Source organism: Pseudonaja textilis, chromosome 4 (genome assembly GCF_049901715.1).
Source record: "Pseudonaja textilis isolate UNSWEBS1 chromosome 4, rPseTex1.2, whole genome shotgun sequence".
NCBI classification, from domain to species: Eukaryota; Metazoa; Chordata; class Lepidosauria; order Squamata; family Elapidae; genus Pseudonaja; species Pseudonaja textilis.
In genome coordinates this window covers 91,064,410-91,083,820 of record NC_141993.1, presented here as the reverse complement: position 1 = coordinate 91,083,820, position 19,411 = coordinate 91,064,410, and the positions used below count along the sequence as shown (strand labels likewise).

General features: G+C 47.5%; 1 protein-coding gene across 3 annotated transcripts in view; it reads left to right on the top strand.

Annotated features, from left to right (window-relative positions):
* Window positions 1-18,531, top strand: part of LOC113450483 (phosphate cytidylyltransferase 1A, choline) — a 39,114-nt gene extending 20,583 nt beyond the window's left edge. For all 3 annotated transcript variants that reach the window (XM_087933726.1, XM_026721677.2, XM_087933725.1), the window contains 8 exons: window positions 1,724-1,879; window positions 4,277-4,376; window positions 8,586-8,702; window positions 8,899-9,050; window positions 10,355-10,433; window positions 12,160-12,302; window positions 14,803-14,991; window positions 16,827-18,531. In XM_087933726.1, coding sequence (XP_087789852.1) covers window positions 1,724-1,879; window positions 4,277-4,376; window positions 8,586-8,702; window positions 8,899-9,050; window positions 10,355-10,433; window positions 12,160-12,302; window positions 14,803-14,991; window positions 16,827-17,033 — 1,143 coding nt within the window. In that variant the 3' untranslated portion in view covers window positions 17,034-18,531. The remainder of the gene's footprint in view (window positions 1-1,723; window positions 1,880-4,276; window positions 4,377-8,585; window positions 8,703-8,898; window positions 9,051-10,354; window positions 10,434-12,159; window positions 12,303-14,802; window positions 14,992-16,826) is intronic.
* Window positions 18,532-19,411: the final 880 nt, after the last annotated feature.

The following is a 19,411-nucleotide window of genomic DNA, read 5'->3' as shown; positions in this document are numbered from 1 at the left end:
TCGCTGCCGGACAAGAATTCCATCTCTTATGGAGATTCTCCATCATCCAGAGAATCAGAGTTGGAAGGGACCTTAGAGGTCATCTAGTCCAACCCCCGCCCAAGCGGGAGACCCTACACCATTTCTGACAGATGGCAGTCCAGTCTCTCCTCTTGAAAGTCTCAAGGGATGACCCAAATGTGCTTTTTTATTTTAAAGAGGCAACTGGACTTTCTTTGTTTTTTTCAGGATGGTGGGGAAGGGAAGGATTGATCCTCCTTGAAGACAGTTGGTCATTTGCATTGTTTTAGAGGGTCGTTGAGGCCACTCGGAGGCTTATTTGTGTCCTCAGAGTCACCTGAGTAGTGCAAATGGGTCTTGTATTCTGTAGTTTTTTCCTCTCTGGAACCCCATTCCTGCTCCCACACCGTTCGAAGGGTCCCAAATTGTATAAGCTAAAAGTCTGTAGAGATTGTCAGTCATCCAGGTCATGATTGTCCCAAAGGTGTTTTTTTTGCCACAAAAAAAAGGCACCAGGTCTTATTTTTGGGGGATGTCATCTACTGACCAACCTCACTTGCCGGCGTTACCCCCGGCCTCCTTTTCGCTGTCCGAGGCCTTCAGGATCTACTTCTTCTGTGACCAGCCAGGTTTCTCTGAAGGCCTCTGCAGCTAATAACGAAGCTTTGGATCGATCCTGAGCTTTGTTCTCAGCTCCAGAGGCCTTCAGAAAAGCCTTGCCGGCTGCCGAAGAAATGAACCAGCAAGGCAGGTGTCGGGGTGTGCGAAGCCCGACGACACCTGTCCGAAGATAAGTAGCAGGGTAGCTCCACCTACCCCCATCCCTACCCTACCTTAATTTTTACCCGTCCACTCTGGAGTGGGGGGGATCTTAATTACGGCTTATTTTGGGGTAGGACTTACATTGGGTGCATGTGTAAAAACCAAGCTAGGATTTACTTTCAGGGTAGGTTGTATTTTCAGGAAACAGGGTAATACCCCTATTCCCTCATATACCGCTAGAATTACCTGGAAGCAAATGGATTGGCCCATCATGTTCTACTCTGGAAGGTGAAATTTGGCTTGCTGAGAGAGGATGGCCAGAGGGTGGACAGGGTCTCAATTAGGGCTTATTTTGGGGGGTAGGGCTTATATTGGGCGCACGTGTAAAAAAAATCAAGCTAGGGCTTACTTTCAGGGTAGGTTGTATTTTGGGGGAAACTGTATGAATGCTCCAACAGTCATTCGTGGATAAAATGGTCACAAGGCACCTTTTTCCACCGCTGTTGCGTCTTCCAACAGTCGCTCAACAAACCGTTGTAATTCAAGAACCCCCGCTGTAAATATTTCCCCAGGTTTTTACAGCGCTAAACTATACAGAGGTGTCCTGCCTGCAGTTTCGGCAGGATTGCTGAGTTGGGAGGGGGGAAAAAAAATAAAATAACCCCTCAATATTTACTGTCCAGTATCGCCTGGACGGCTGGTTTCCCTGCGACTCGAGCAGACACAAAACCATATTTGTCGTTGCCATATTTGTCGTCGTCACCCAGCCACACCGATTCCCTCCCTCCCCCTCCTCGTCCCACGTCTCCCGACCGACGTGCCAGGAGGCCCTTGGCCAGCGTGAACCTCCTGCTCCCTTGCCGTCCAGCTGGCTAGCTGGGCGGCCGCTGTCCCCTTTTCCGTCCGCCGCTCTCCGAGCTTGGAGAGGTCTTTCAAATAACGCCTGCTTTGGATCGTCCAGGGGTTTCCAGCCGAGCTGCCAGAGGCGATTTACGGGATGGATCCCCAGATCTCGGCCAGATTGAACTCCCGGAAGAGGAGGAAAGACGGAGGAGGGGGCCCCAACGGGGCTGCGGAGTCGGACGGCATCCCCTTAAAACTGCCCCGCAGCTGTTTCGTAAGTTGAAAAGGCCCGAGAGAGAGAGAGAAGGAGGGCGAGTGGACTTCAACTCCCAGAAAGCCTAGAAAGGGGGCGGGTTTCAACTCCCAGAATTCCTCAGCCAGGCGGCTGGGGAATTCTGGGAGTTGAAGTCCACTCACTTTGAAGCGTCTGAGGGAAACTCAGTCCCTCTTGCTCTGCTGAGGAAAAAAAACAACAACCACATTTGTTAATTGTAGTTTTTACCTCAAATTCAGGAATCTTCGTTTTTTTTACCTCAGATTCAGCCATCTTCTTACAGGCATCTTTGGTTGACACAAACGTTCTCTTCCTTTATTTTTATTTTTATTTATTTAATCTTCATTGTAATCTGTGGTTTTTATTTGACTGATTTTTATCGCTTAATTTTTTTTTTTTTATTCATTTTTAATTGGATTTTCATTTTAATGCGCTGTTTTCATTTTACCAGTTTTCTTATTTTGCTTTTTTTTTTTTTTTGCTTTATTTGATTTTCATTTTAATTCATGGTTTTTATTTTGCTTATTTTTTTGTTTTGCTTAATTTTTATTTTTATGTAATGTTCATTTGTTGTCTTTGAGTTATTTTGCTCAATTTTTATTTTATTTTTTATTTAATTTTCATTTTACTTGCCTTTATTTTAATTTATTTTATTTTATTTATTGTTTATTTAATTTTAATTTTAACTTATTTTTATTTTACTCCTTTTGTTTCATTTTTATTAATTTCAATTTTATATTTTAATTGACTTTTATTTTACTTATTTATTTTTATTCTATTTCTAATTTTGTTTTTATTTTGTTTCCTTTTATTTATTTTTATTTCTTATTATTATTATTATTTCATTTCACCCCCTTTTTAATTTTGATTTCCCTGTGCTTTTTAAATTTTATTTATTGTTTATTTAATTTTTATTTTAACTTATTTTTATTTTACTCCTTTTGTTTCATTTTGATCGATTTCAATTTTATATTTTAATTGCCTTTTATTTTGCTTATTTATTTTTATTCTATTTCTAATTTTGTTTTTATTTTGTTTCCTTTTATTTATTTTTATTTCTTATTATTATTATTTCATTTCGCTCCCTTTTTAATTTTAATTTTTAATTCTTATTATATTTTTTTAATTTGCATTTGAATGTTATATTTGTTATTTTTAATTTTTAAACGTCATATATTTATTTATATTCCCCACCCATCTCATTTCACAATGACTTTGGCCGGCTTTAATCACATATTAAATGCATATTCCTTCCAGATGTATCTTTCTCCAACCAACACCTTACCCAAGCTAAGGGGAGAAACTTCCGCTGAGCAACCACTATTTTTAAACCTTGCAATCAGTAGTATTTTTAACATCTCGAACTCATCACAAAAGGTTGCAAGTTACATCTTCTGAGAATTTCAACATCTCAACATCTCAATCTTTCTAACCTTGAATTGGTTTAAAGTGGAAAGGATATATAACAATGCAAAATTTCTAAAGCCTGCCAAGTGGAAAGACGTGTGGACTTCAACTCCCAGGATTCTCCCCAGTCAGCATAGTTTACTCTCTTGTAATCCCTTCCTCTGCAATCTCTCTCTCCACTTTAGGGGGTTAAGAGAAAAAAAAGAAACAGGAATTGGCTGGCTGGGGCATTCTGGGAGTCGAAGTCCACCCGTCTTAAACCTGCAAAGCTAGAAAAAACACAGCTACAGGATGAATTTCTGCAGGGCTGTTCTTCACACTAACATAGGCTACAATCCTTCCGTAATCCCTGCACCGAATCCTCTTTTCCTAACCTTTAGGAATATCAAATCTCTCTCTTTATAAAAGCAAAATAGCCCTCACGCATCATCCCAAAATCTCCAGAACGGTCAAGCCTGCAAACTTGAAATTGGGCCCGTAGGTTCCTCTTGGCGTCTAGGGGCTCACTAAGAAAGGATTTTTCCAAACGACCATCAGAGCATTAGTATTTCCTATATTATTATTATTATTATTATTATTATTATTATCACGCTCTGATGCTGAGGAGTTCTACTCCCCTCTCCCCACCTGAAAAGAAATCTCTTCCAAATGCAAAACACAAGCAGAGAGAGGAGGTTCAGTTTCACTTCAGTTTCACAGCACCTTTAGTACAGAACAGTTGAGCTAAGCCGCGCCCAGGCTCCTTGCTCACACAGCAAATACTGTTTCAGTTTCCAAACAGCCCTCCGCTCTCTCACACCCTGACAGGACGCTAGCCAGATGAATACCGATGGATGCTGGTAGGCAGAGGCAGAATTTCCTCCCCACCCCCTTATTTTCCTCCCCATAAACTAAGCCCCGCCACATAGTTTTGTAGCACGGGGATCAAGTTCGTAAAGATGTATTTTTTTTTTCCCTGATTTTTTCTCGGCTTTCATCCTTTCAACCCAGGGCCTGCGAGAGCCGGCGCCGTTTTCTGATCAGCTGGAAGTGGATTACAGCAAGCCCTACACACGCGTCACGTTTGAGGAGGCAACGAGAGGGACGCCCTGTAAGTGTTTTATCCGTCAGACGGAAATCAGGGATCAGCAATTGCTTCGTACGCAGGTTGTCCTCGACTTACGACGTGACCGTTCGAAGTGACAACAAAGTGACTTACGGCCACTTTCCCACACAGACCATTTCTGTCATCACCCGTTCAAAGTTCAGATGCTTGTCCACCGATTCATATTTATGACGGTTGCGGGGGGGGGTCCGTTCGCCCACATTTTACGGCCTTTTCTTGACATCGCTGTTAAGTGAACCGGTGCAGTTGTTCGGCGGGTCACACGGTTGCTAAGTGAACCCGTCTTCCTCCTCGACTTCGCTTGTCGGAAGGCCGCGAAAGGGCCTAATAACCCTGAGGCATCGCCACCGTCATAAATATGAGTCGCTTGCCAAACGTCCAAATTTTGATCCCGTGGCCGCGGGGAAGGCCCCAACAGTCGTAAGTGTGAAAAACGGTCCTAAGTCACTTTTTTTTTCAGCGCTGTCGTAAACTTTGAACAGTCACTAAACGAAAGATTGTAAGTCAAGGACGATCTCATTTTTCGGCAAGTTTCCTCCCCCCCCCCCACCGGGGGGAAACTGGTTCACTTAAGGACCGTGACATTTGCTTAAATACCCCAATGGTCATTTAACAACCTCCATGAAAAAGATTCTCAGACCTAAAACCTATATATGTTATGTAGTTGTTAGGAGATTATTATTATTAATTTTTAGGCAATAATTAAAAGTTAACTGAATATTGGGATTTAAAGAGGAGGTAATTAAAGACTATATAAACTATAGGGGTGGCACACTCAAATTAGTAATCTTTTTTGAAATGTTTGAATCGAATTAGAATTTGTGAAAGGATGAAATAAGAATATGCGATGAAATTGCAAACCGGACAGATAAAAAGTATAATGAATATGAAGGTATGAGAGTTGTTTAAGATTTAAGCTGGAGGAAAGTATTTGGGGGGAAAAATATAATAACAGAAAGTATGTAAAGTATTGGTAAGATATGAAACTGAATGTGAAAGATGAGCGTGTCATGAGTGTGATTTCCATGTTTGTATGGAAATGTGAAAACCTGGAATCACGCTGTTCACTAAAAAGAGATGTTTTTAAAATGTGGAAAACTGAAATAAAAATTTTATTTAAAAAAGGAAACTTCTATAATCAGGGTGGTTGACACTTTTGGATGGCTTAATGATCGTAATGGGCAGTAACCATAATACCCAAGAAGGAATCTTTGTCTGCTAATTTAGAGATAGGGTGTCCTGGAAAACCCAGAAAAATTGGGAATTAAACCAGGGTTTTTTTCCCCTTTTTTTCTTCCTCCCCAAACAGCTTTTGGGGGGAAAAAATGGGGGATGGGACTGTTTTTCCCCCAATTTTCCCAGTGGTTTTTTTTTTCCCAGGCCGTCCCATCTCAAGTTCTAACCTACATAAACTTTTGCAAACTGAGAAGGTTGTTCTAGAGATTAAAACCCCTTTCAGTTTTGGCAGCTGTTAGAGGAAACTTTCTGACAGCTGAGATTTAAAGGGGTGAGGAAAAGAAACTCCAGCCCAGCCTGGAAATGTCAGGATCACCAACCAAGTTAAAGGACATTTGCAGCCTCACCTTCCAAGGTTTAAAAAAAGTCTTTTTCTAGCACAGAAGACGTGGCGGAATTGGGTCATGAAACATCTGCAAAAAATCACCAAGCAAGCTCAGAGACCACCCAAAGTCCTCCTCCTCCTCCTCCTCCTCCTCCTCCTCCTCCTCCTCCTCCTCCTCCTCTTCCTCTTCCTCCTCGTAAATCTCACTCTCTTCCAGCACTGATGATGTTCCCTAGTTGGGTCATGAAACATTTGCAGGAAAACCAAATTCAGAGACCCAAGGACCTCACAGTCTCCCTCCTCCTCCTCCTCCTCCTCCTCCTCCTCCTCCTCCCTAAATCTCACTCTCTTCCAGCACTGATGATGTTCCCCAGTTGGGTCATGAAACATTTGCAGGAAAACCAAATTCAGAGACCCAAGGACCTCACAGTCCTCCTCCTCCTCCTCCTCCTCCTCCTCCTCCTCCTCCTCGTAAATCTCACTCTCTTCCAGCACTGATGATGTTCCCTAGTTGGGTCATGAAACATTTGCAGGAAAACCAAATTCAGAGACCCAAGGACCTCACAGTCCTTCTCCTCTTCCTCCTTCTCCTTCTCCTCCTCCTCGTAAATCTCACTCTCTTCCAGCACTGATGATGTTCCCTAGTTGGGTCATGAAACATTTGCAGGAAAACCAAATTCAGAGACCCAAGGACCTCACAGTCCTCCTCCTCCTCCTCCTCCTCCTCCTCCTCCTCCTAAATCTCACTCTCTTCCAGCACTGATGATGTTCCCTAGTTGGGTCATGAAACATTTGCAGGAAAACCAAATTCAGAGACCCAAGGACCTCACAGTCCTTTCTTTCCTCCTCCTCCTCCTCCTCCTCCTCCTCCTCCTCCTCCTCCTCCTCCTCCTCCTCCTCCTCCTCCTCCTCCCTCCCTCCCTCCCTCCCTCCCTCCTCCCTCCTCCCTCCCTTCTAGCACTGGTGATGTTCCCTCGTTGGGCCATGAAATACCTGCAAAGAAGTCCCCCAGCTCAGAGAACCCCACAGACCCCACAGCCACAAATATTCTCTTCTTTTGTATGCCTGTTACACCTCGTGTGATATATATGCCTGTTATTTAGGTTCTGCTTGGGGGGTTGTTGTTTTTTTTTCCCAAGGGCCAAAAGCTGGCAGTGACTGCATCCAAGCGGCATCCTTCCCTGGTATCTGTCACTCACACTTCCAGACTATAAGTTTCACTCCCGACCCAAAAATATTTCTGGCTGACTTGCGGTGTGAGTAAGTTCAGAGGGGCCCTTGGGGCTGCTTTTGCCAAACGGCCCGGGCTGCTTCCTGACAGCTAGCTGTCTCCTACGCTTAGGGAAATCGTAGGAGAGGAAGGCTGAAGGTGCCCTCGTCTTACAACAATTCACTGAGTGACTTTTCAAAGTTACTGTCGTGCCCCTGTCGGAATCTGACTTGGAGGCCAAACAGCTGACAGGGAGTCGGAGTGTGGCCCCAGTGGCCGTGGAGGAAACCGAGGAAAGAGCACAGTCCGGCTGGGCATTCAGAGGAAGACCCCTTGTGTCGTTAGCAATACACATATTTCCTTTTATACCTATACATCAATTCTTATTTCTATATTCTACCCCTTTGTATCATCTATCCCAGAGGTCTCATTCTCGCGGCCCGCGGGCCAATTGCGGCCCTTAGGACGATATCCTGTGGCCCCCACCGTGATATGAAAGTATAATATTAGTGTATAATATAAATATAAAGTATAATATTATGCGGCCCAGCCTCCCCCAGCCTCTGCCTCCAGCGGCCCCCGGGTAAATTGTGTTTGAGACCCCTGATCTATCCCAAACCGATTCATCCTTGCCTTTTAATTCCGCTGTGAATTTATCCATTTCCGCACAGTCCATTCGTTTTTTTGTGTATCAGGTTCACTTCGGATGGTATCTTTTCTTTTTTCCATCCCTGTGCGAAAGCTATCCTCACCGCCGTTATAATATGTATAGCGATGTATCGGATAGACTTGCTAATTTTCCCCTTTAATTATTCCTAATAAAAAACATTTCCGGTTTAAATTCTAATTGGTATTCCGTAATTTCTAATAGCCCTTTTATGTATCCTCATCCAATATTTTTTTTTTAACTTCTGGGCATTGCCACCAGCTATGGAAAAATGTTCCTTTCTTTATGTTTGCACTTCCAACCGAGGTGAGTATTCAGCAGGTTCTGACCAGTTCAGCAGAACCGGGAGCGGATATTTTGAGTAGTTTGGAGAACAGGAAAATACCACCTCTGAGTGGAGATTTTACAGTATCCTTCCCCTGACACGCCCACCCAGCCACGCCCACAGAACCAGTACTAAAAAATTTTGAATCCCACTGCTGACTTCCAACATTCTGATATTATATTCAGATATAGTTTAGCCAGTCTTGCTGGGGCTCTATAAAACATTTTGTACTGATTTTCTTTAAATGCTGTTGACGGTGTCAATTTACGGTTATCGGTCCACATTTTTTTCTCCCAGTCTTCTAATTTTATATTATGACCTACATTTGTTTTTGCCGAGACGATCATTGGTCCCTTCACTATTTCTTCTTCTAGTTCCGCTTCCAATAAGTAATTGTACGTTCTTGTTATCTTTGTTTCTCTTGTTTTTAGTGGACAGGCCCGTCAGGGTTTACGCCGACGGGATTTTTGACCTCTTCCACTCGGGACACGCTCGGGCGCTCATGCAGGCCAAGAGCCTCTTCCCCAACACCTACCTCATTGTCGGAGGTAAGAGAGGCACCGAGACGAATTTGGGCACCTGGGAAGGAGCCCCAGACGAGGAACGCCCGGCTGCTGGCCGACAAGGAGACGAGGGAAGGAGACCTCGGGTGGGGAGGCTTCAGGCATTGGGGATGATGGTGGGAATCTTGGAAGGATCGGAGTGGGGAAGGAATGGGTCTCAAGAAAGGCCCGAATCTTGCAGTCTGCAGTGACGAGCTGACGCACAACTTAAAGGGCTTCACGGTCATGAACGAAGCCGAGCGCTACGACGCCGTGCAGCACTGCCGTTACGTGGATGAGGTGGTGAGGAACGCCCCCTGGACGCTCAGCCCGGAGTTCTTGGCGGAGCACAGGGTAAGCGGGGGGGAGGGGGGGAGAGGAGAAAGGACCCTCGGCGGGAATGGACCTGGGGGGCCTTTCCACTTGTCCCAGGTGGGAGGGGGGAGGGGGTTACCAAAGAAGTCCAGACATTGGTCGCAAGTTAAGAACTTTGGTGGCTTCTTTCCTTCCTTCCTTTTCATCTTCCTTCCTGCTTTCCTCCCTCCCTCTCCCCTTCCTTACTTCTCACCTCTTTTCTCCTTTCCTTCCTTCCTCTCAGTTTCTTTTCCTTCCCTCTGTATTTTCTTTTCATCATCTCCTCCCTCCCACTTCCCTCCTTTCTTTCATTCCTTCCATCCACCTTCCTTCAATCTTCCTTTCTCCCTCCCTCTTTCCTTCCTCTCCCTCCCTCCCTTCTCAATTTATTTTCCTTCTTTTCATCTCCTCCCTCCCTCCCACTTCCCTCCTTCTCAGTTCTTTTCCTTCCTTCTTTCCTTTTCATCATCTCCTTCATTCTGTCTTTTCATCATCTTCCTCTCCTCTCCTCTCCTCTCCCCCTTCCCTCTTTCCTTCTCAATTTCCTTCTTTCTTTCTTTTCATCATCTCCCTTCCTCCCATTTCCCTCCTTCTTTCTTTCCTTCCTTCAATATTCCTTTCTCCCTCCCTTCCTTTTCATTTTCCTTCCTTCTTTTCATCTCCTCCCTCCCTCCCACTTCCCTCCTTCCTTCTCAATTCTCTTCCTTCCTTCCTTCTTCCTTTCCATCATCTTCCTCCCACTTCCTTCCTTCTCAGTTCTTTTCCTTCCTTCTTTCCTTCCATCTTTTCATCCTCTTCCTTCCTCTCCCCTTCCCTCTTTCCGTCTCAGTTTCCTTCCGTCCTCCTTTCTTTTCATCATCTCCTCCCTCCCACTTCCCTCCTTTCTTTCCTCCCATCTTCCTTCAGTCTTTCTTTCTTCCTCCCTCCCTCCCTCCCTTCTCAATTTCTTTTCCATCATCTTCCTCCCACTTCCTTCCTTCTCAGTTCTTTTCCTTCCTTCTTTCCTTCCATCTTTTCATCCTCTTCCTTCCTCTCCCCTTCCCTCTTTCCGTCTCAGTTGCCTTCCTTCCTTCTTTCTTTTCATCATCTCCTCCCTCCCAGTTCCCTCCTTTCTTTCCTTCCATTCATCTTCCTTCAATCTTTCTTCCTCTCTCCCTCCCTTCTCAATTTCTTTTCCTTCCTTCTTTCTTTTCCTTCTTTCCTTCCTTCCTTCCAGGATAGCAAGGTCTCTAATGCTGGTAACCTTCCGGCTCCCCGCCCCCCACGCTCCACCTCTTCTCCCACTAATCTTTTCCTTCCTCCAGATCGATTTTGTCGCCCACGACGACATCCCCTATTCCTCAGCCGGCAGCGACGACGTCTACAAACACATAAAAGAAGCAGGTGCGTTGCTTCCCTGTGGAAATTCCTCCGGGTCTCCGACCTCCTCTACTCCGTAACTCGGCAGCTCTGGCTGAACGAACCGCTCGGGCTTCTGCCCGAGGATCCGAGAATCCGATGAGCTTCTGGGCTCAACCTGCCCCTGGGCTGAACTTTCCTGGAGCTCACCTGCCGAATCAGGTGTCAGGGCTCCAACAAATCCACCCCCATTCAAATCATAAGTCTCTAGCCGGATCCCTCGGAGAAAAGGAAATTGATTTATTAGGAGCGGCCATGTCGGCGTTAGCTGGGTGCAGCTGACACTAAAATATATCATTCATTTCCCCCTTGACCCTGGTCTTCCATCCACCCCCTGGATGTGTATTCTCCAATGGGACACATCCATAGCCAAGAGTCATCAAACAGGCTCTCCAGTAATATTCCTGCACGCCGACAGCTTTGGGCTGCCAAGACGATTATCTAAGGCATTTAAGGAATGCACTGTTTCCCCCTACTCCCTTTTCCTGACAGCTCAAAAGACCAAAGGGGTATCTTTTTAGTCAATCTTAGCGGGGGCTTATTTTTTGGGGGGTAGGGCTTATATTACGAGCATCCTGAAAAAAATCATCCTAGGGCCTATTTTCCAGTTTTACTACCCAACTAAGGAACATCGTCCGTACTAGAAGGGAAGAGGGATTTGCAAAGTCTAAAGAGGAGAAGGAGGAAAAGAAGAGGAGGGAGAACTACAGGAGTTCTCGGTACTCTCCGAGCTTGGTAGCTTCCTTGCGGGCGTTTTCATGACCCAACTCGATAACGTCCTCAGTGCTGGAAGAGAGTAGTGTGTTTGTGGAAAAGAGGAGGAGGAAGGAGGAAGAGGAGAAGAGGAAGGAGGACTGTGGGGTCCTTGGGGGCTCTCTGAGCTGGGTGGTTTTCTTGCAGACCTTTCATAACCCAACTATGTAACATCATCAGTGCTAGAAGGGAAGAGGGGTTTGTGGAGAAGAGGGGGAGGAGAAGGAGGAGGAGGAGGAGGAAGATGACAGCGAGGTCCTTGGTGTTCTCTGAGCTGGGTGGTTTTCTTGCAGACGTTTCACGACCCAACTAGGTAACATCATCAGTGCTAGAAGGGATGGGGGGGTTGTTGAGAAGATGGAGGAGGAGGAGGAGTGTGTTTGTGGAAAAGAGGAGGAGGAAGAGGAGGAGAAGAAGGACTGGGGTGCCTGCTTTTCTTGCAGGCGTTTCATGACCCAACTAGGTAACATCATCAGTGCTAGAAGGGGGAGGGGTTTGTGGAGAAGAGGGAGGAGGAGGAGAAGGAAGAGGAGGACAACGACTGGGGCGTCTTTGGTGCCCTCTCAGTTTGGTGGCTTCCTTGCAGGCGTTTCATGACCCAACTAGGGAACATCATCAGTGCTGGAAGAGAGTGGTGTGTTTGTGGAAAAGAGGAGGAGGAAGCAGAAAGAGGAGAGGAGGAGGAGGAGGACTCCAGGGTCCATGGTGCCCTCTGATCTGGGTTATTTGCTTGCCCCTGTTTCATGACCCAGTGGTGTAACGTCATCAGTACTCAAAGGGAATTGGGGTTTCTCTCTGTTTACGTGCGCATGGCTCGCTCTGCCAAACGCTGGCGGGAATTCCTCTTCGAAATCCTCCCTGGGTAGGGAAGCCGGCCTCCTCCTCACCGTGTATCCATCTTGAGCCTTTGTTGGGTGCCCTTCTTGACTCCTGTCCTTCCCTCCTCGGGCCACCCTAGGAATGTTCGCCCCCACCCAGAGGACCGAGGGCATTTCCACCTCGGATATCATCACCCGCATCGTCCGGGATTACGACGTCTACGCCCGGAGGAATCTGCAGAGGGGCTACACGGCCAAGGAGCTCAACGTCAGCTTCATCAACGTGAGTTTTTTATTTTGATTAAAAATAAATAAATTATTTCCATTTTCCACATTAAGGAAAAAAAACAACATCTCTTTTTAGTGAACAGCACAATTCCAGGTTTTCATACCTCCGTACAGACATAGTTTAGTTTACACATTCGTTTTTCACGTTTCGGTTCATATCATATCTCTCCTTGACGTATATTTTATAGTCTCTCACAAATACTTTCCATCAGGCTTGTTTGTAAACTTTCCATTCACTCCTTAACCTATTTTCTTTTAGCTTTCAATAATTCTCATATCATCGTAGTCATTAGGCTTATGCTTTTATCTGTCGGTGGTTACAATTTCATCGCGTATACGCAGCGTGAGTTTTTAGCGGGCGTTCGGGACGGGCGTCTCGCCTCACACGGGTGGCCAGAGGGAGGTTCACAATTCCCCCCTCCACCCTCTCAGTTTTTTGGAAAAAAAAAAGGGGAAAAAAGGAAACGGAAACAAACAGAAAGGATTTTCAAGGGGTACTGAAAAGTTGTGAGAGAGAAATATGGTTTTGTTGCATTCATGGTCCCAAAGGTGTATTCCACCATTTCTTTGATATTTGTGTAATTCTTGTCGTCCCAAAGGTGTTTTTTGTTTTTTTGCAAGAGGCCACTGGACTTTGTTTTTGTTTTTTTTTCTTTTGAAGATGTTTCGCTTCTCCTCTAAGAAGCTTCTTCAGTTCTGACTGGATGGTGGGGAATGGAAGGGTTGATATTCCTTGCCGACAAAGCTGGTCATTTGCATCCTTTTTAGAGGGTCGTTGAGGCCACTTGGAGGCTCGTCTGCGTCCTCAGGGTCACCTGAGTGGTGCAAACCTCCAAATGCCTCAAGGAAGAAAGGAAGGGAGGGAGAGAGAAAAGGAAAGGGAAAGGAGGGAGGAAAGGGAAGGAAGAAAGGAGGGAAGGGAAGGGAGGGAGGAAAGGAAGGGAAAAGAGGAAATGAAAAGGAAAGGAAGGAGGAAGAGAAAGGAGGGAGGGAGGGAAGGAAGGAAAGAAGGAGGAAAGGAAGGGAAAGAGGAAGGAGGAAAGGAAGGGGAAAGAGGAAATGAAAAGGAAAGGAAGGAAAGAAAGGAGGGAAAGGAAGGAAGGAAGGAGGAAGGAAGGAAAAGGAAGGAGGGAAGGAAGGGGAAAGAGGAAATGAAAAGGAAAGGAAGGGGAAGAGAAAGGAGGGTGGAGGGAAGGAAGGAGGGAAGGAAGGGAGGGAGGAAAGGAAGGAAGAGGAAATGAAAAGGAAAGGAAGGAAAGAAAGGAGGGAGGGAGGGAAGGAAGGAAAGAAGGAGGAAAGGAAGGAAAGAGGAAGGAGGGAAGGAAGGGGAAAGAGGAAATGAAAAGGAAAGGAGGAGGAAGAGAAAGGAGGGAGGAGGGGAAGGAAGGAAAGAAGAAGGAGGAAAGGAAGGGAAAGAGGAAGGAGGGAAGGAGGGAGGGAGGAAAGGAAGGGAAAGAAGGAAATGAAAAGGAAAGGAAGGAGGAAGAGAAAGGAGGGAGGGAGGGAAGGAAGGAAAGAAGGAGGAAAGGAAGGAAAGAGGAAGGAGGAAGGGAGGAAGGGGAAAGAGGAAATGAAAAGGAAAAAGAGAAAAGGAAGGGAAGGAAGGAAGGAAGGAGGAAAGGAAGGGAAAGAGGAAGGAGGGAGGAAAGGAAGGGAAAGAGGAAATGAAAAGGAAAGGAAGGAGGAAGAGAAAGGAGGGAGGAGGGAAGGAAGGAAAGAAGGAGGAAAGGAAGGGAAAGAGGAAGGAGGGAAGGAAGGGGAAAGAGGAAATGAAAAGGAAAGGAAGGAGGAAGAGAAAGGAGGGAGGAGGGGAAGGAAGGAAGGAAGGAGGAAGGAAAGGAAGGAAGAGGAAGGGAAAAAGAGGAAGAAGGGGAAGGGAGGAGAAGGAAGGGAGGAAAGGAAGGGAAAGAGGAAATGAAAAGGAAAGGAAGGAGGAAGAGAAAGGAGGGAGGGAGGGGAAGGAAGGAAAGAAGGAGGAAAGGAAGGGAAAGAGGAAGGAGGAGGAAGGAAGGGGGAAAGAGGGAAATGAAAAGGAAAGGAAGGAAGAGAAAGGAGGGAGGAATGGGAAGGAAGGAAGGAAGGAGGAAAGGAAAGGGAAAGAGGAAGGAGGGAAGGAAGGAAGGAAAGGTAATAGGTGGAGCGAGGGAGATTGAATCTAGATTCAGAGGGAGTTGAATCTAGCACTAAGGAGAAATTTTCTGTCAGTGAGAAGAATTAACCAGTGGAACAACTTGCCACCAGAAGTTGTGGGTGCTTCATCACTGGAGGGTTTTTTTATTCTATGATTCAGAAGGGAAGGGGGAGGAAGAAAGGAAGGAAGGAAGGAAGGAAGGAAGGGGGGGAGGGGAGGGAAGGAAGGAAGCCCTCCCTAGGGAGAAAGTGGCCACTTCATGCAGCAGAATCCTTCCTACCCCCAACGAAGGGGTAGCTCAGCTGATGATCCCCCCCCCTCCACTTCCCGGTAATCCTTTGGAACCCCCTTTTGTCTTTCGCAGGAGAAGAAGTACCACTTGCAAGAGAGGGTGGACAAGGTGAAGAAGAGGGTGAAGGACGTGGAGGAGAAATCGAAAGAATTCGTCCAGAAAGTGGAAGAAAAAAGCATCGACCTCATTCAGAAGTGGGAAGAGAAATCGCGGGAATTCATCGGGAACTTCTTGGAGATGTTCGGCCCCGAAGGCGCCTTGGTAACTTGTGTGTCCGTGTGTTTGTGTGTGTGTGTGTGTGTGTGTAAGTCCCGGCTACCGTTCCTGTTTGTGACTTTGCTCTCATCCTGCCTGTGTTTAGCTGTATTAAGTAGTCCTCGACTTACAACTGTTCATTGCGTGGCCATCCGAAGGCACAGGGGGAAAAAAAAAAGGGAGACTTACTCCTGTTCTTCACACTTAACGACTGTTTTGTCCATTTTGCTCCTTCCTGGAAAAATAAGTTGAATGCCCTCTGGGGATTCTCGTTCATCCGGGTCATGGGTGTCAAACTTGAGGCCCGGGGACCTGGATCCAACCGGGGGCGGGGAGGGCTTAGATCTGGCCCAGGGTGCCTCTGCAGGCAAAACTCGGTTGGCAGAGGGCTAGCAAAACACACTAAAGGCCAAACCAAAGGGAGGAAGGTTTACTCCTTTTGCCAGTTGAGCACGCAGGAAGGGGCAGGAAAGAAGGAAGGGGAAGAGGAAAGACACAAGAAAGAAAAGGAAAAGGGGAAGAGAGCAAGAAAGGAAAAAGAAGGGAAGAGGAGAAGGAAGGAAAGGAAAGGAAGGAGGAAGGAATGGGAAGGAAGGAAGGAAGGAAGGAAGGAAGGAAGGAAGGAAGGAAGGAAGGAAGGAAGGAAGGAAGGAAGGAAGGAAGGAAGGAAGGAAGGAAAGAAAGATTATAATGAGAGGGAGTTTCTCCCTTTTGCCAATTGAGCATGCAGGAAGGGATAGGAAAGGAAGAAGGGGAAGAGGAAAGACAAAAGATGAAGAAGGGAAGAGGGGAAGAGGGCAAGGAAAGAAAAGGAAAGAGGGGAAGGAAGGAGAAGGAAGGAAGGAAGGAAAGAAAGGGAAAGGAGGGAGGAAGGAATGGGAAGGAAGGAAGGAAGGAAGGAAGGAAGGAAGGAAGGAAGGAAGGAAGGAAGGAAGGAAGGAAGGAAGGAAAGAAAGGGAAAAGAAGGAGGAAGGGAATGGGAAGGAAGGAAGGAAGGAAGGAAGATTATAATGAGAGGGAGTTTCTCCTTTTGCCAATTGAGCATGCAAGAAGGGATAGGAAAGGAAGAAGGGGAAGAGGAAAGACAAAAGATGAAGAAGGGAAGAGGGGAAGAGGGCAAGGAAAGAAAAGGAAAGAGGGGAAGGAAGGAGAAGGAAGGAAGGAAGGAAAGAAAGGGAAAGGAGGGAGGAAGGGAATGGAAGGGAAGGAAGGAAGGAAGGAAGGAAGGAAGGAAGGAAGGAAGGAAGGAAGGAAAGAAAGGGAAAAGAAGGAGGAAGGAATGGGAAGGAAGGAAGGAAGGAAGGAAGATTATAATGAGAGGGAGTTTCTCCCTTTTGCCAATTGAGCATGCAAGAAGGGATAGGAAAGAAAGAAGGGGAAGAGGAAAGACAAAAGATAAAGAAGGGAAGTGGGGAAGGAAGGAGAAAGGAAAAGGAAGGAAGGAAGGAAAGAAAGGGAAAGGAGAAAAGGAAAGAGAAAGGAGGGGGGAAGGGAATGGGAAGGAAGGAAGATTATAATGAGGGAGGGGGGAGGGTCTGAGGGTGGTCCTGCCTTAGCACTTGGCCACCATAGGTGCCCCTCTAAAATGAGTGGCATCGAGCTGGCCACACGCACACACACACACACACACATAGGTCAAACAAAACCCTGATGTGGCCCTCAATGAAATTGAGTTTGCCCCCCCAAAGTAGATCCATACTAGTCTCCCTTTATTTCTTTGTCGGGAAAACATAACATTTAACACAACGGTCATAACTGGAGGGCTCCTGTAAACCGTTCGAAAGTGGACTCCTTTGTGTTAAATGGCGTTCTTTCTTCCTCTTCTCCCCCGCCTTGTCCAGAAGCACATGCTGAAAGAAGGGAAGGGCCGCATGCTGCAGGCCATCAGCCCCAAGCAAAGCCCCAGCAGCAGCCCCACGCACGACCGCTCGCCCTCGCCCTCCTTCCGCTGGCCTTTCACCGCCCGGACGCCCCCGCTGTCTCCTGCCGGCCTCCCCCGGAACAAGTCGACGGCCAGCTACGACATCAGCGAGGATGAGGAGGACTGAGCAAGAAGCCCAGGAGTCGGCAGCATGGGGGCGGGGCTTACCGAAGCCACGAGCCACTCGGGGGGGGGAGACCCTGAGAACTCCTGCCTGGCTCGCCAAATCCAAGAGCTGAGATGGCCGCACCGCCAGAGACATCTTCTCTTCCCCTCCCCAACCTCCGCCGTAGCTTTTTCCTTTTTCTCTCTCTCTCTCTCTCTCTCTCTCTCTCTCTCTCTTTCTTTCTCTCTCTCTCTCCCTTTGGTTATTTCTCGCCCCTTCGGTGGGATGGAAGGGAAACGGTTGGGGGGGTTGTCCCTTCTTTTAAAACCTAACATTTTATTTTAGCCGATAGCCGAAAGCATCAAATTCAGAGACAGTTCGGGATGGAAGGACAGAAGAGAAGGGGAACCTCTCTTTCTCGCCCCGCTTTTCATCCTTACGTCGTCATCGCCATCTCCGCTTCTTCCTGTCGGCTGGGCCCTTGGCCTGCAGGGAGCAGAGGCCCCTTAAAGTGGCCAAACCGGGGCGGTGGGGGTGGGGAGGAAGGAAGAAGCTCCACAAATGCCCCTCCTCACACCTAGAGGGAGAGAGAGAGAGAGAGCGTCATCTCTCAGCCTTCCTAGGCTTCTAGTCCTCAAGAGAGGACGCGGAGAGGTGATGCAAAGCGAAAGGTTGCGTTGGGGTTTCCCCAAGGGACTCACACCTGGATTGCACACTCCCCGCTCTTCCTGTGTGTGTGTGTGGACCCCCCCCCCAACCTCCCCAAAGTGAAAGCTGCCTCTCTCTTTTTTTCCTGCTTCCTTTTGCAACGTCCTGCTACGGGAGTCAGAGCTACAGGCGCATGGAGGTGAAAAGGGGGGCGGCGCGGGGAAGCGGTTGAGCTCTTCCGTCCCCCGATTCAGTGGAGAGTTTCGCCGATCGTCGTCGTCGGTCCTTTGGCGGGGGGGCGGCCCATCCGTTGCACTAAACAGCCTCAAACGGACACGTTGGGCTCCGTTTTTGCTCAATGGAGCTCGTTGGCTCCTGGTCCATTCCAACCCCACCCCCTCACAAAACTATTTGTAAAGTGCCGTGGAGGGTCAGCCACCACCCCTACCATGTCAATAACATTTCGCCTTTTGCGCATGTCCTGTCCCACCGCGAAAAAAAGCCACCGATCTCTGTGGACGGCTGGTCTTCGCGCCCAACATTTTACCGAAAGTGTCTCTCTCTCTCTCTCTCTCTCTCTCTCTTTTCTCGCGTGCCCCGCGCTGTCCAGAATCTGCTCCCCGGGAGGGGGGGCTGAACGAGGGAAGCCCCATCAGGCCCGGCCCCGAGCCCAGGTGGGTGCACGGTTGTTCCCCTCCCCGGATTTGGGAGTTGGGCCCCTGGGCCACGTCTCCCTGCGCCGCTCCTCCCGGAGGATACCAAGCAACATCTGGACGGCAGCTGCTCGTTTGATCCCGGCCCGTTCGTTAGGAACCCACTTCTTGTTGGCTGTTGTTCTTAACTCTCTAATAAATGTTCGGGTTTGACCGACCGCCTCTGTAGGTTTTTACTGGGCCTGAGTGGCCTTTCCCCTTGCTGGGCTGCGCCGCCGTTCTCTCCCGGCTTCCTTCTGGCGGCTCCGGAGGATTGTTCCGTGCCTTTGTGAGTCAGTTTCCTACGCAGGATGCACACACTCGCACTTGACCCGAGTGCAAGCAGCGCGATCTAAGGCCAACCGCTCGAGCATTTCCAGCGACACTGACAGGGCAAGCCAGTCGAATATCAATGAGAGCAAACCCCCTTAGTAGCACGGATGACGTTACTTAGTTTGGTAATGAAATGTTTGGAAGAAAACCACCAAGTTCAGCGAGCACCAAAGACCCCACAGTCGTTCTCCTCCTCCTCCTTTCCTTCCTTCCCCTTCCCTTGCTTTCTTCATCCTTCCTTCCCTTTCCTGCCTTCTTTTCCTTTCTGTTCTCCTTCCTTCCTTCCCTTCCTTCCTCTTTCTTTCTTCCTCTTTTCCTTTCCTGCCTTCCCTTTCCCTTCCTTCCTTCATCTTTTTCCTTCCTTTCCTTTCCTGCCTTTCTCTTCCTTTCTTCATTCTTTCCTTTTCCTTCCCCTTCTTTCCCTTTCCTGCCTTCTTTTCCCTTCCGTTCTCCTTCCCTTCCTACCTCTTTCTTCATCTTTTCCTTTCCTGCCTTTCCATTCCTTTCTTCATCTTTTCCCTTCCTTTCCTGCCTTCCTTTCCCTTTCCCTTCCTTTCTTCATCCTTTCTTTTTCCTTCCTTCTACAAACCCCACTTACTTCTAGCACTGGTGACATTACCTAGTTGGGTCGTGAAAAGTCTGCAAGGAAGCAACAAAGCTCAGAGATCATCCAGGACTCCCTCCGAAGTCTCTGCGTTACTCTCGGCTGCCTTAGCATAAACTCTG